Source organism: Tamandua tetradactyla, chromosome 24 (genome assembly GCF_023851605.1).
Source record: "Tamandua tetradactyla isolate mTamTet1 chromosome 24, mTamTet1.pri, whole genome shotgun sequence".
NCBI classification, from domain to species: domain Eukaryota; kingdom Metazoa; phylum Chordata; class Mammalia; order Pilosa; family Myrmecophagidae; genus Tamandua; species Tamandua tetradactyla.
Genome location: NC_135350.1, coordinates 52399765 through 52415247, shown reverse-complemented (window position 1 = coordinate 52415247; position 15483 = coordinate 52399765). Strand labels below are relative to the sequence as shown.

General features: G+C 41.2%; 1 protein-coding gene across 2 annotated transcripts in view; it reads left to right on the top strand.

Annotated features, from left to right (window-relative positions):
* The first annotated feature begins 913 nt into the window (after window positions 1–913).
* SHROOM3 (shroom family member 3) overlaps window positions 914–15483 on the top strand; it is a 197804-nt gene continuing 183234 nt past the window's right edge. Inside the window, exon 1 of one of the 2 annotated variants that reach the window (XM_077143094.1) lies at window positions 914–1157. Coding sequence is in view for 1 of the 2 variants with exons in the window: in XM_077143092.1 (XP_076999207.1) it covers window positions 13365–13507 (143 nt within the window). In the remaining variant the exon portion in view is untranslated. Of the gene's footprint in view, window positions 1158–12693; window positions 13508–15483 lie in introns of those variants that run through there. The other variant, XM_077143092.1, reaches the window with a different exon arrangement.

Below are 15483 nucleotides of genomic sequence, written 5' to 3'. Positions count from 1 at the left end.
AGCGTGCCCTTCACTCTCTCTGGGCACTATTCCTTTTCATTCCCTCTCTTTGTGTCTATGGTTACTGTTAAGCTGACCCCTGCAGTCTGGGGCAAATACCAAAACTTGAATCAAGCACAACTTATCCATGCAGCTGCAGAGTGATCGCAGGTTCAGAAGCTCAGATGATAAATCTAAAATTCCTTTAACTGATTGTAGCTTCAGTAACATGTTACGACTGCAACCATAAAGGTGGGCTGCATTTAAAAATTGCAGGGTTTTGTCATTTCTTTTTACAGTCACAAACTTTGTACATTTTTATTTCTGACGTGGTTTTTACAATATTGAATTTCATTGGTGGAAACAGTGATTGCAGAAAGATTTTTCTTTTTACTTGATTCTTCCTCCTCTTCCCCTGGTTTCTGTCTGAAATTGTTGCTTGCAAAAACCTTAGCTAAATAAAAATTGAATTTATTCAGCTGTAAAGAAGCCTGAGTTGAGATCGGTGACTGGGGTGGAGGCGGGGGGGGGGGGGGGAGATGGAGGGGATAGGAGGAACAGACAGAGAAGCCCTCAACAGTTACAACTGCCAATTCTATTCTTCCTTACCTTTGCTTTAATTATCACAATACACCGTGTTGGCTATAAGGGTCAAATGACCCTAGAGCAATACTGCTTGGGAGGGCAGGAGAGAGCTTAACCAATACCACAGGCTTTACTTACAACCCCCTGACAAACAGCTTCTCCAGAGTGTGGGGCAGGAATGCATGCTGGAGTCCAGTGTGCCAACAGCCACAGTAGAAACCAGTTCTCAGGTTCTCGCGGAGCCTACTTCCCCCTTCCACAGGGTTCCTGCTCCTGTCAGGCAGGCCGGCTGGCGATTGGTGGGGAGGAGGGCAGTAATTTGAACTGCCTTTTGTACTTGGCTAATCAGGGCTGGCGTCTGGCTGCAGGTTCAGAGCCGAGGTGCCTCGGTGGTGTCAGACACCTGTGGCTTAGCTCCGCCGTCCTGGGGCTGGCTCCCGTGGATTTCTTCTGGGCTGGAATCGTGCCTCTGTGCCACCTCACCCAAACCACTGAGCCCCCTTGATGGGCCAGTTTTGCCCAGTGTCATGCTGGACAGAGATGTCCAGCTGATACCAGGACAATGGAAATGGCTGGGCTTAAACTTCCCTAAGGTAAGTCCATTTTTAACCAGATATTTCTCAATGACACTATTTCTCCATTTATCTTGAAGAAAAGACAATATGGGGAAGCTAAACTACAAAGATGTTGTTCTATTTAGGCCTTTATGATGAAATCACTAAGTTATTCTCCTGTCAGATGTGCTGGCAAAATTGTACAAGGAATAGATAAAAGATGTAAGTGGGAGGGAGAAACTCGACAAATTACTGTAACCCCTTTCAGGCCACAAGCAGTTCACTGTGCAGTCCTATTAGATGAGAGGAAAGTAAAATCCTACTTTTAGTTAAGGTCAACCAATATCTTAACTTGTGCAATAATATAAAATCTTGGCTCCCTCCAATCATGCAATCCCAGGAGTTATAGTCAACTTTTAAGATCATTTATTTTTAAATCTACCTTCCACTTTTTCTCTTGTGATGTAAAAGCAGCTTTTAAAAAACATTTGTTCGATGAAGGTGAATTAATTAACTTCACTTCAGTAGGACGGTTTGATTGTTTTGGGTTGGTTCTCTTTGCTCAACCTTATGTTAGAGAGAAGTTCAGATCCTAAATGGAAACACCTAAATTTGAGCAACAGTTTAGATGCTTAGGAATGTTAAACCGTGGTTCTGAGTAAGCTTAAGCGCTACTCTGATTTCGTTGTACTTGTAAATTGATTGACACATACTTAAAGGACCATCCTGTCTTACTTCTTGGGGTTGCTGTAAGTATACTTGTAATTTGAGGATTTAGTAATTGAAGCCTGGTATATAAAGTCTAGAGATTTGGGACTAGTGCTTATGCACCTGCCTGCTTTGTTGTGATAGGAAGTAATTTTGCCCTTGGTTTTTTTTTTTTTTTAAATAAAATCATTCTGTAAATGGGTAAAGATCCCTTTGTAAGTTCTAAAAGATTCTAAGACTACTTTCCCCACCTTATTAATTTCAAGAATATAAAACACCTTCATGAAACAAAGGCATTCACAATTCCGATTCTCTTCAAGTAATACATAGGAATAAAGAGAACAGATAGGAGTGCTGTAGGCAATAAGCCATTCACTCACAATCTATTTTAATCATCCTGAAATAGGACTTTTTTCCCCAGTGTTCACAGCCATTTGGAATTTTCCATCTTTTAGCTGTTAGCTAAAGGATCTTTATAAAAATATTTTCCATTAATAAGGTCAACATACTAGTAATACTAAATATAAGGACTAAAAATGACTGTTTGGATGCATAAAAGCTCCAGAAATTCCTTTAGCATTTAGGTGAAATGCGGTCATCTCACTGCTCTTACAGCAATGATTTAAAATATAATGTGTATGCAAATAGTGCAGTTGGTTGGTGATGTAAAAATACGGATCGGGAGGTAGGTGAGTAGATAGGTAGATATGAAGTGAATGATCAAATTTAAAGGAGTTAAAAAGAGAAATAAATTTTAGAAAGCTAGAGTATTTTGCATTGATTTAAATTTCAAAATTTTACCTTCACTTATGAATTACAATGTAGAGAGTGAATAAATCAAAGTTGTTTTCCTGAGTTAAGGATAAGTCACTTTTGTATGGGAAAGGATAAATATCATCTTAGCCCTGGTCACCAATCACAAAGTGATGTTAAGAATATGCTAAAATCTCCAGAGTCCTGAAAAGGTACAGAAAGGAAGAGAAAGCTAGTTGAAAGTAAATAAACTGACATAGAAACCCACATTTTGTTTTAAGAATATAGAAAACGTTGTATATATCTGCAGAGTGCCTACAGACCCCCCCATATGTAATTGTTAATAACTGAGGTTATATAAATGTATGTGTGTCTATATATATATAAAATTTCCTTCCAAGAATAATATCATTAAAGAGTTAGATGGTGGGAGAGGAGGGAGGATTAAGCCTCTTAAATTTATTTTTTTTCTCAGTGACTATTTTTAAAAGTCTCTTTTCTGGAACTGTGGGATGCCTGCCAGACTCCCTCAGCTGCTGCATTGTAAGGGTCCCTTCTGGTTTCTGGTGCCTTGGACAACACAGAATGGGGCACAATAGATTGTGCTCCGCCCTCTCCCCCCTCCCGCCACGCTGCCTGTGCCCGGGCGGCGACTGGGCTCTGCCTGAAAGGTTTGGCTATGCAAATGGCAGCTGCTCGCGTCAGACGCCTCTCAGCCTTTCTCTCTCTGTCTCAGAACAGCACCAGGCTTCAGCCTTTGCCCCTGACTTTTCTGAGCAGGGGAAGCCTGTGAGTTCAAAAGCTGAACAGCTGTGCAAAGGCCTCCCTCTGCTGAATGTGCTGTGGCTACTGGGACCCGATCAGCAAGCTGGGGCGTTGCAGCCCTAGACCCATGGAAAAAACAGCTTTCCTATCTCCACCCTGCCATGGAGGGCTTTATTAAAATGTCGCTGGTTAACAGGAATAAGTTTACATTCCTCATTAGGCCAAACCTCTAAAAAACATTTAAAAAACAAACAAACAAACAACCCTACAGATAATTCTAGTGTTCACATTTTGGAAACAATGGGGAAACTATCTCAAGACGAATAGATGAATTTGGAGGAGAAGAAACTAAGCCGTCACAAGTCATTTTTATTCCTAGTTGGATCCAAATATGAAAGTCTAATGATGGTAGTCGTGGGGTATTTATGGCATATGATCAGATTGCATTGAAAAAAGCTCTTAATGAACTTCTGAGAACTGAAACTTGCAGAATTGCTCTGATGTCAGGGGAACACTAGCATCAGACACTTGAGTAGGATTTTGCATCTATACTCAGAGGCTGGTTTTAAAGAGAAAATTCCGAGGGTAGAATTGAAATGGGCCCCACCCTGACAAGCTACGGCTGTTTAGAATCACTTGTGATTTTCCAAGCACCAAAGCTCACATTAGTGACCAATACAGCTACTGATAGATCTTACCCACCCAAAACTGTGGCCAACATTCTGGACTGGCCTTCCAGGTGCAGTGATGCCAGCAGATAGAACTTGGGTCTCCAAATTCTCCCCTTCTTTTCCCTTTCTTAGCAGTGGAGGCTCAGTCTTACTGACCTGGTATTTCTGCAGCGATTTCTTGGTTGTTTATTAATCGTGGCTCTTTAATTCCTCCATCTGATACCACATAGGTTCATTTCACTATCCCAATTCAGAAGACAGAAAAGTAATTGAAATGAGATGGTTTGTCCAACAGCACCAGGAAGTTAGTGAGAGAATTAGAAACTTGAATGGGATGCATCCTCTCTCCCCTTTATGTTCTTCTGTTAAGAAAAATCAGTGCTATTGATGCATAATGTACTGCTTTTGGTCTTTTTATATGAATGTGTATGCATATGTATAATTTGAATTTTTGGAAACTTTAGCTGTGCTTTGAATTTTAGAAAAAGTATCCCAATTGTACCGTGTTGAGTTGGCATTATACAGAAATTAATTGGTCTAGAAATTTTAAACTTAATTTTTTTTCCATTTGTACAGGGGTAATGCACTGTATTAAATATATAAGGTCTTATCTACATGGGTTTGATTACAGAAACGAATAAAGTATTCTCTAAATAATGAGAAATAAGAATGAAAGAAATCAGAAATCCTTAAACCTCTCCTCCAGCAGTTCTAACTGAGCACTAAAAATGCTTCAGTCCAGAAATATGCTGGCTGTCTTAACTGGATCATTCTGACTGGCAGGGACTGTAGGGGGGTTTTGGAGGTTTAAAAATGATGAAATGAATTGAGTGAGGACTGAGGCGGCGGGGAGGGGGGCATCTACACGCCTCTCAGCAAAACCTTACTAGATTGGTAAAGTTTGTCTGGAGCCGAAACTTAGAAAGACAGCAGGCTCTCTCCTATGGCCTTTTCCTAGAGAGACCTGGTCATTCATTTATAACAAATTTCAGCTCAGGCTAAGCCATCCCTGGATGGGAGGCCTGCAGAGGAGCTGCAGCTGAGCTAGTCCGAAGGTGGCCGGCATTGCATCCAGAGGTATTTCAGGAATGTTAATGGTATGCCTGAGTGGAGGGCTTCAGAGCTCCAGGCTGAGAACTGTTCTTGAGCCATCTGTTGTGGTCCGAGAAGTTTCATAGCAACAGCGTCTCAAGGATTTTTTTTTTTAATTAAAATGAACTAACAACAAAAACCAAAAACAGCCTCACTGCTCAAGAAGAATCAGGACAGGATTTGGATTCCTTCTACAGGGTGATGAGCTTTTAAGGAAGAAAACCCCCCGCATCCTTAACTCCTGTTCTTTAAATGAGCAATTTGTTCTTGGTTCTGAGGTCTTAATTTTTTCTCCCTAGGAAAGGTAAAAACAAGCTTCCAGAGTGGTGGAGAAAACAATTGAGAAAAATATGGTTAAGGAAAAATGGTCTGAGATTTGAGATTTTCCTGGTATTTGTTGCTCTTAGCTATCCTGTGAGCAGCTGCATTTTTTCCCCTCTGTAATAGTGAGCTTTATTAAGCCTGGCTATTTAGCTAGTGAAATGAACTTCAGACAAAGACACAACTTTTACTGTGGCAATGTGTACACTTCAATATGAATCTCTTGAATCTATGCAACAGTAGGTCTTTTAAAAAAAGGGGGGGGGTGGGGAAGTAATATTTGCAGTGTTTTATTTTTTAATCGACGAGGTATTGGGTTAGCCATCTATTTTAAAGTAAAAAAGTTAGTCATTCCTTGTGTAAACCACTGTAAAATGATATGCTCCTCAAGCTTAACTAGCAGCTGTGTGTACAGCAGCAGGCACTCTGGGCAGAGACAAAGAATTCTATTCCATTCCAAATTCTACCCCTTGCTGTGCTATTTTAGGAAGGTGCCTAACCTCTCTGAGCAGAGTTCCTCATCTGCAAATTGGATTTCTGCATTGCTATGAAGGTTAAATATAGTCACATAAAAGGAATGCAGGAAAGGATCCTTGAATCTGAATGGCATCTATAAAGGAGTGTTACATCCTGTCATTCTTAGCATGGTACAACCCTGGGAAAATATTTTCCTGAGAGCTTTTATATCCCCTTCATTTTTTTGTTTGACATGTTTTCTTAAAGTCTTATGAAATAAAATTTCCCAAAAGAGTCACAAAACATTCTGAGAAGCGATTTTGCTTGAACATAATTAATTCTTGATTTGGTACATATTTGGAATAGTTCTTTATATTCCTGACTTGCTAGTGTGTGCTGTTATTCATGAAGTATTAATCAGACCTAGTGCATTGCCCCTGATGACTGAAGACAATGTCACCAACCCCCAGGAATAGGATTTGTACTCAACAGTTTGGTTTCTGGAATGTGGGCTCCTACTGAACTTTTCTATAAAAGGCATCACCATTTACCCCATCTGTACATATTGCCTCATGCACAAGATTTAACCAGCAAATATTTATTTTCTGAGTATCTATGGTATGCCAGTTTTGTTTCTAGGTGCTGGGTTTAGGGCCCTGAACAAAATAGACAAAAATCCTTATGCACCTTCTAGACAATGGAAAAGGATTACAAACCCCAAAATAAGTTAATTGTGTGGTACATAAGAAAAGAAAAATGATAGCTGCTGTTGAGGAAGACTGTAAAGCAGGGGAGTCCGGTGTGCGGTGGTGGAGGGTGGGCTGCAGTTTTACAGGGTTGTCAGGGAAGGTCTCACTAGGACGGCAGTGTTGAAGGAAGGCTTGGAGCGGATGAGGAAATGAGCCTTGGGGTTAGTGGAGGAAGGGCATTCCCTGCAAAGGAAACTGCAAGCGCAAAGGCCCCGAGGAGAAAATGTAAATGACACGTTTGAGAAAGAGCTTGGAGGCTGGTTGGATGGAGCGGAGTGCAGAAGGGGAAGGGGTCAGATCAGGCCGATCCTGTAAGCCTCGGGGCAGTGAATGAAGTTGGCTTTTACACTGAATCGATCCTATGAAAACTTACCTCTCAGAGCTGTTGTGACGTTTAAATGAAATAACTTGTGTAAAGCCTCTAGCACAATGCCTAGCACATAGAAAACCTTCTGTAATTGTTAGCTATTGTCCATATATTATTTCCACTACGTAGGATTTCAAGGTAGAACAATGTGAGGATAAAAAAAAAAAAAGAACAGTGATCAAAGCTCATTGTTCCTTCTGAGAATTAACCCCCCACCTTGGCCTCCTAAATATTCAAATCTATCAGCTAAGAAGGTCCCCGACTCTTTATCTTCAAACATAAGCAGGGGAAAAACTTAACTTTTTAAAAACTGTCCTTGTTTAAGTTAAACCGGTGTTTTTAATATGAAAGTACTAAGTCCACACTCTCTAGGGACAGGTGTATTTTGAGACATTTGGTTCAAATTTCAACTACAACAGTCCTGTCGAAGTCCACTGAATTCACACAGTATACTCATATTTGAGTTTTGGTGTTGATTCCTTTCTCCAGGTCACAGGATTCAAGGTGGGAAAGAGCTTATTGCAGATATAATAAAAATAATGTGTTTTCCTTTTCCCCAGAGTCCAGAAGCAAAATTGGCTTTGCAGAATACTTTAAAGACCCTATTTCAAAAAGACCTTCCTGGATAAGCCCCTGGATATCTGGATTCTATAGATCTGCTCCTTTGAACTTGGTCATAACTTGTGTTGAGTGATGACTAGCCCAAGAAACTAGAGTGTATTTAGCCTAGAAAAGAGACGTAATCATATTGGACAAGCATTTGAAGTCCATAATCTAGAATCAGTTTTCTCCTTGTTCCAGAACCAGAATAAGTGGTTTGGAAGAATAAAAAGGAGTGCTTGATAATAGAGATTTTGATAAATGAAAAAAACCATCTAAAAATGTGCAACCCATCATTGGAAATGTTCCAGAAGAGGCTGGGTAACCACTAGTCAGAGGAGTTATCAAACATCTGTATGAGAGCTTGACTTTTAAGATCCCTACCAAATTTGTGATTCTGCTTGTTTTCCAAGATCTGTCTACTGAAATCCAAATTCTCCGGTAAAAGTCACCTTAAATTCTCTTTAATCAATACCTTTATTTGAGATTCTGAGAGCAAGAATGTATGGAACACATATTGATCAGCAGCAGTGGTGGCTCTGTCCTGGTCCCTGGAACCCCAGTGCTCCCCACCACTGACATTGCTGAACTCCCTTTTGTAGACCCCAAAGGTTAGCATGTTCTCTGAGGTTGGCTATTGCTTGCTACATAGTTGGCTGGCTATGATCAGTGACAGAGTAGACTGGCTCATTTTTTCTCTTGAACAAAAACTTATAGAGTACTCATTGTGCTCTAAATGCTTTACAAAAACACTAACTCTCATAGTAACCCTATGACATAGCTACAATCTTTAGTCCCATTTAAGAGGTTAAACAATTGAGGCACAGGTTAGTTTACTTAATCACGTTCACACAGTGACAGAGCTGGGATTTGAACCTAAAGTGCTGGCGGGATCTGCTACGTTGGATTTGCCACAAAATGCTTTGTCTAGTCGTCTACACCCTTTTTATTTGCTGTAGTTCTCCTGTTGTTTAGAGAAAAAAGTGGGTTCAGTTGGATGATATGACATATCATTACATTTTATTGCGCTTTGTGAGCTAGGGCGCATAATCTGTAGATACCCTCAGCCTAGGATGGTGTCTGGTGCATGGCAGATTCTCAAATATTTATTGAATGACTGAGGGAAGGAGGGCGTGACATGAATAAACAGTATTAAGGCCATAAATGCCTTCCTAATCTCCCAGAGCCTCAGAGATCATGTGCGACTGCAGGATGCCTGTTACCTACAAAGTTGAACTTTGCAAAGTTAAAAACATAAAATTAGAGGTGAGGACATAATGGATCATTATTTGAAAACTTTCAACAATTGCTTATTGATATTTTAATTGAATCGTATCACATTGGAAGGAGTGCCCCAGAAGATTCTAATATTGAACCCACCACGTAATGACTGGGGAAGAATGAAAAGTGACAATCACTGGAACATTAAATTCCACTAACTCAGGGTTTTGATGTGTTTTTTGAACTCAGTGCTTTAACAAATGGATGCTGCAACCTACAGATTTTTATGGATTGGAGAAGGAGAACTGACTCTGGCTAGTGTCTTAGAGTAACATTTAGGTGCAGTAAACACAAACTTATGCAGATCAGACCAAATCAAAGAGGGTTCTTTGAAAAGATATGGGGAAGCTTGTGGAATCTGACTGCAGGAAGCCAGGAACGCCCGATGCATAAAAGAGCTCTGGAAAATACTGTGTAAAGGATAATATGACCCATATTTTCAAACTTCAACCTCTATGTGAGACCAAAGGGAGAGATGTTCTATTTGGTGCAAGATTTATATTTTGGGTAGCACATCATCTAATTTAACTTGTATGGTCAGTTTACTTGAACAACCTAATTACATAGAACCTTGAATAGGGTGTGAGATCTTGGTTTGTCAAGGTTAGTGTGATGCTCCAATATATCCTAGAATAATTTGGATACTGAATAAAGTATTTGCACAGTCCCCTCTGGGCACTGGGGAGAAAGGAGGAAGTATTAAACTTTCCCATCTGGGGAATTCCTGATATTCTCACAAGCAGTGGGGACAACCAATTCAATAGACTGAGACCTCAATCTTGGGGCTTGCCCCTATGAAGCTTATTCCTGCAAAGGAAGAGCTAAACCTACTGATGATTATGCCTAAAAGTCAGCCCCAGAGAACCTGTTTTGTTGCTCAGATGTGGCCTCTCTCTCTAAGCCAACTTGTCAGGTGAACACACTGCCCTCCCCACTATGTGGAATGTGACTCCCAGGGATGTAAATCTCCCTGGCAATGCGGGTCCTGTCTCCTGGAGATGAGCTGGGACCCAGCATCATGGGAATGAGAAAGGCTTTGACCAAAAGGCGAAGAGAGAAATGAGACAAAAGAAAGTTGCAGTGGCTGAGAGATTTTAGAGTCGGGAGGTTATCCTGGAGGTTATTCTTACACATTAGGTAGATATCCCTTTTTAGTTTATGGTGTATTGGAATGGCTAAAGGGAAGTACCTGAAACTGTTCCAGTAGCCTTGATTCTTGAAGAGGGCGTATAACAATAAAGCTTTTACAATGTGACTGTGTGATTGTGAAAACCTTCTGTCTGATGCTCTTTTATCTGGGGTATGGACAGATGGGTTTTCAAAAAAAGGATATGAATAATTACATAATGGGGGAGATAAAGGGTAATAAATTGGTAAATTGAAATTCTGTATGTCAATGAGAGAGAAGGGTAAGTCTATGGAATATATGAGTTCTTTTTTTTTCTTTTTATTTCATTTTCTTGAGTGAATCAAATATTGTAAAACTGATCATGGTGAAGAACACATAACTATGTGATGATACTGTGATAATATGATTGGACTGTGTGTGTGTGGCGATTTCTTTATATATATATATATTAAGAGCTCTGAAAGTCAGAGGGTCTGAAAAGTGGGGAATAGTGAAACTACCTACCTTACTGTGTTGTTGTGTAGATTGAGATAAAGTATGTAAATAACTTGGAACACTGCCTGACACATAGTAAGAGCTCAGCAACCATTAGCCTTTATTTAAAAAATAGGCAGCTATTTGCTTTCTCTTTGAACCGCATAGTCTCTCATCTCAGTTGACTGAACAGCTAATGGAGGGTTCCATTACCCTCCCAGACACTGGTTTCCTCACTATGGAAACATAATTCCAAGGTGAGTTAATTTAATAAGCATGATGATGGCATCAAGGCCCCAGGTTTTTTGTATTTCTATTCTGTCTTCCTTAGCATGATGATTTTCATCCTCAGGTTTGCCTCTCATGATTCTAAGGTGGCTGCTGCAGCTCCGTGCATCACATCCTTACACAGCCTCGACCAAAGGCAGGAAGGAGTCCCGTTTTTGTGTGATATCAAGAATAAGGAAAGCTTTTCTGGAAACTCTCCAGTAAATTTCCCCTTGTGTCAGATTTAATTAGCTAGGATTGTGTCTTACACCCGAGCCTAAACTAGAACTGGCCAGGCAGTGGAATTGCCAGGATTGATATAGATCAACTGTGATTCATCCCCTTGGGCTATGGAAAGATCCACCTTCCTGAGTTTATGCTCCTCTGATACTACAATAGAATTAGAATTACGGTTTTAAGGAAGAAGGGAACAATGATCATTGAGTAAACCATCATAAGGGCCCATCTTAGATAAGCAGGCAAATTAGTACTTCCCTGGGATTTATGTACAGAGTCTAAGAGAAAACTGAGCACTCTTTATTTTGAAGTGGTTAATCTGAATGTGAAGTTCCCTTTCTGTAGTTGTTTTTCTGCATCCTTCCCCACCTCCCAACATACACACAGGGCTACAAAAATGCACAGACATGTACACACTGATGCATACTGAAGAAGGCTCCCATCGGTTGTGGAAAAAGGGAAGTCTGTATATACATAGACACAAAAGAGATGATGCCTGATGGGATGGAGGAAGGGTGAGAAGGCACGACAATTTCTTCTGTTCCTGAGGCCATCTCCATCCCTGGATTTCCCACAAAATTCCCCATTTTTGCCCAGGTTTCTTTGAGGATACAGTGTCATTTGCAGGAACAACAAAATCCTGTGTGATGCATTTCCCCAAGCTTCTGGGTTTCTGTCCTTGCACTTCAGCTTGCCTGTGGCTCTGGCTTACCACCAAGCCATCACTAGGCTCCTCTTGATGTGCCCTCACAGCTCTAGAGCCTATTTCATCTGATAAACTCAGTCTCTAGATTCTGAGCAAGAATCTGAATGGCTCTGCTATAGCCAGGGCATAGCGCTTTTGGGGAGAGCGCATTCAGTCTCAGCCCTTCAGCCAGGCCTGGGTGGGAGCCATCGACTCCTAGAATAGTTATAAGTAAGGAAACGATAACTGCTCTTTCTGATAAAAATGTGTGATATTTTTCCAGGCCTGATTAAGATAACTCTGCCTCAGAGGCCAAACAACCAAAAAGAGTGTTTTTCATAAGTAAAATGACTAGATTTCAGTTATACAAGAGCGTTTGACAGGGTGTGAATATCTGATGCCTCTCCTTCCTTTGGCTAGATTTAACTAAGAGATGAGAATTCTGGATTCAGTAGGGAATTAGTGAAGGATTTGAGCAAGGGGCGTGGCCAGAGGAGCTGAATAAAATCGTCAGCGAAATCAGCCTGGTCATAACAGGCAGGAGCATTGGGGGAGCCAAATAGGACTGGTGAGGAAAATCCCATGGAAGGTGGGAATATAAGAAGTTGAGTCTGTGTTTCGAGATGTCTGGATAGTACTTTATTTTTTAATACCTGACTTTTTATTATGAAAATAGAGAGGACCCCGAATTTCCATGTACTCACAATCCAGTTGGATGACTCTTGTTACAAAAGTAGAATAAGAGAGGAAGGAGGAAAGATGAAAGAGGGGGTCAGGACCCAGTGAGGGACAAAATATTCAACGACAGATGTATTAGTGAGCTTGTCGGTGGGGCACAGGAAGTTGAAATCCAAGATGTTTGTTCTTAATCATAGGTTAATGAAATGATTGCTAAATGAGATCTGACTTCTAGCTATTTGAGTAGGGATTATGTAATTTGAGGAAGCAGACCCCGTGGCCTAATCTCCAAATTGCTGGGGTGGAGGTGGGGGGAAAGGGGGCGGGGTGGGAGGAGGGAGGCTGAAATGCCCGCATCTTACAGGTGACAAGGCTAAGAAAGCAAGAGGTGACTTTCATTTGACATTCAGCAATTATTTATCTCCTATCTCCCAGGCGCTGTACTAGGCTTCGCAGGCACACAGATCCAGAAGAAAGGGTTCTTCTTTTTAGAGAATGCAACATCTACTGGGAGAAACAGACAAGAAAATCTATGATAACAAGCATGCTATAACATGCTATGGTAGCATAGAAAAGGCAAAAGCCTTTTCTAAGAGGATGATTATCTTAATTTTTGAAAGAATGAATGGGAGTTAGGTAGGTGGATTTAGTGGGTCAAGGCATTCTAGACAAAGGAAACAGGAACAAAGGAAACAGCTTGTGCCAAGGCAGAGAAGGACTGACCTTAAGTCAGGGCTGCAGGTTAGATTATACACTTGTGACCTGCTAAAGGCAGGGCGGAGTTGGGGTGGAGCTGGCCGGGAAGTGGGGAGCAGAGGCTGAAAGCCAGCCAGCCTATTCTCTGTAGCGCCACTGCAACCACCTGTAGGAAGGAGGTAACTTTTTCTAATTTGCGCAGGGTGCCACGTGGGCTGGGGGTAGCCCTGTCTGGAGGTATTTGGTATTGCTTGAGTGAAGAGTGTGTGTGAAGATGCTCCTGAGTTTGAACAGGTCCCTGAGGCGATGAGGAGCTAATGAAGAATTTGAAGATCAGAACGGTGACAGGAGCAGATCTCTGTTTGAGAAAGATCATTCTGGCAGTATTTTGGAAAGTGAATTTGAGGATGGCAAGTCTGGAGGCAAAGAAACTAGCAAGAAAGAACCTCCAGTGGTGCAGGTGAGAAATAACGATGGCCTGAGCTCCGGGTATTGGTGGCGGGATGGAAAGGAGGTGGAAGTGCAGCTTTCACGACAGGCTGGCTGGTTTGGATGAGGGAGATGAGAGAGCTTGGAAGGACTCCCAGGTTTTCAACTTTGGCAACTCAGTGGAAGATAACATCTCAGCAATGTGTGATAAGGTGTTAACTGTTGAATAATAATTTTAAAAAAAAGCTAATTATATAAGGGCTGTGGTTAAAGATTAATAGGAAGGCATCACCAGTAGCTCTATAGACAGAGGAAACACACTTTGATTTTCAGTTGTGCCCCTTTGGAGAATAACCAATTGGTATAAAAAGAGATTGTAGCTCTCCTTTTGGTTACGTAACCTTTCAAGTACAGCAAAACCTCCTGTAAGGGATAATCAGTCCATTCACGAAGGACCTAGAGTCATGCCTGGCCCCAGACAGCTAGTTTGTTTTAGTGTGCTGGGCCCTTGTAACAAGGTACTGCAAACTTAAAACCGTGGCAGTTTTTGTCTCACAGTTCGGGAGGCTTGAAGTCAGAAATTCCGATGTCGGCAAGGCCGTGCTTCCTCTGAAGTCTCTGGGGTGCCGGCGGTCCGTGTGTCACTCCATCTCTGCCTCTGTCATATGGCTGTCTCCCCTCTGTCTCCTGCTGACCGTGTCCACATTTCCTCTCCTTTTAAAGACAACACCCTAATACAGTTTGGCCTCATCTTAACTAATAACATCTTCAAGGATCCTCCATCCAAATTGAATCACATTCACCAGACCGGGGGTTAGAACTCTGACATGTCTTTTTGGGGGACACAAATTTAATCCCTAACATAGGACATCGTCGTTATTCTTTCTTTGAAGAGTAAAATTAGGGGAGTATTCCAAATCCATTTTTGCATTCTTCTTCATCTTTTTTTGTTGCTTTGTTTTTTTATAGTGGATGTACCAGCAGCATTCTTTCTGTCTCCTTGTCCTTGGCATTATTTTGTCCTTAGCACGATTTTGGGATTGGATGGTCCTGGGTCTGAATGCCAGGTGTATTGCCTTCTATCACTTTTGTATCTATGAAACTCACTTGTAACATGGAGGCAATATGACGTTCGTCACTGGGCTGTTGTGAGGGTTAAGGGTAAGGAAAGAGAAGTGCTGGGCCTCGACCTGGGTTGTAGCTTGAGGACAGCAGTGGTGATGGTAAAGATAGCCACTGTCATTGCTATTGGTATTGTTATTTCCACTTTTCAGACATCAAGGAAGGATACAATTGCTTTTGCAGTCTTTAATGATTTCTTAGGTCTTCACCTATTAGCGTGATTGTATATCATATGCCTTCTTTATGGACAGTCCTAAGCAGAAAGCGTCCTATGCCCTCTGAGTCAGAGGGCAGCCTACACTCCGTCCTATGCCTTGAGATACTGGGCTGATAACACTGAATAGAGAAAGCATATCATTTAGCTATAGAATCCTCTGGAAAGAAGGCAAAGAACCATGATACTCGAGATGTTTTCCTAGGATAGGATAGACCACTGAAGCCACGCTTGAGATTACATTTAATAATTCAACAAAGGATATTTATTCTTGGCTACCAACATGTGCTTTGGCAGTGAATCGCACCCACAGAAAATGTGCTTCAACTTTCTTATCAAAACAGTCTTGATAAAACACTTGGTGACTGTAACACTGGTCATTACTCTGGAATGTCCCTGATAGTCCTGCCAGCTTTCATTGCCCCATAGGTGTGATATGGAAATTTGTCTAACTGCCCCATTATGGTTTACAAATTAAAAATGTTTTAAGGCTGTACTGTAACAAAACACAACCTACCAGTGTGCTTCTATCTCACCTGTGAAAAAGGCAGTGGTGAATTTCAGGAGTTAACATTGTTAAAGTGTTAGAAAGATTAATACTGTTTAAGCATAATGTATCATTCGTCTTGGTTGTTGCTGAATCTTCCTGAAGCAACATTAAGAATCTAATG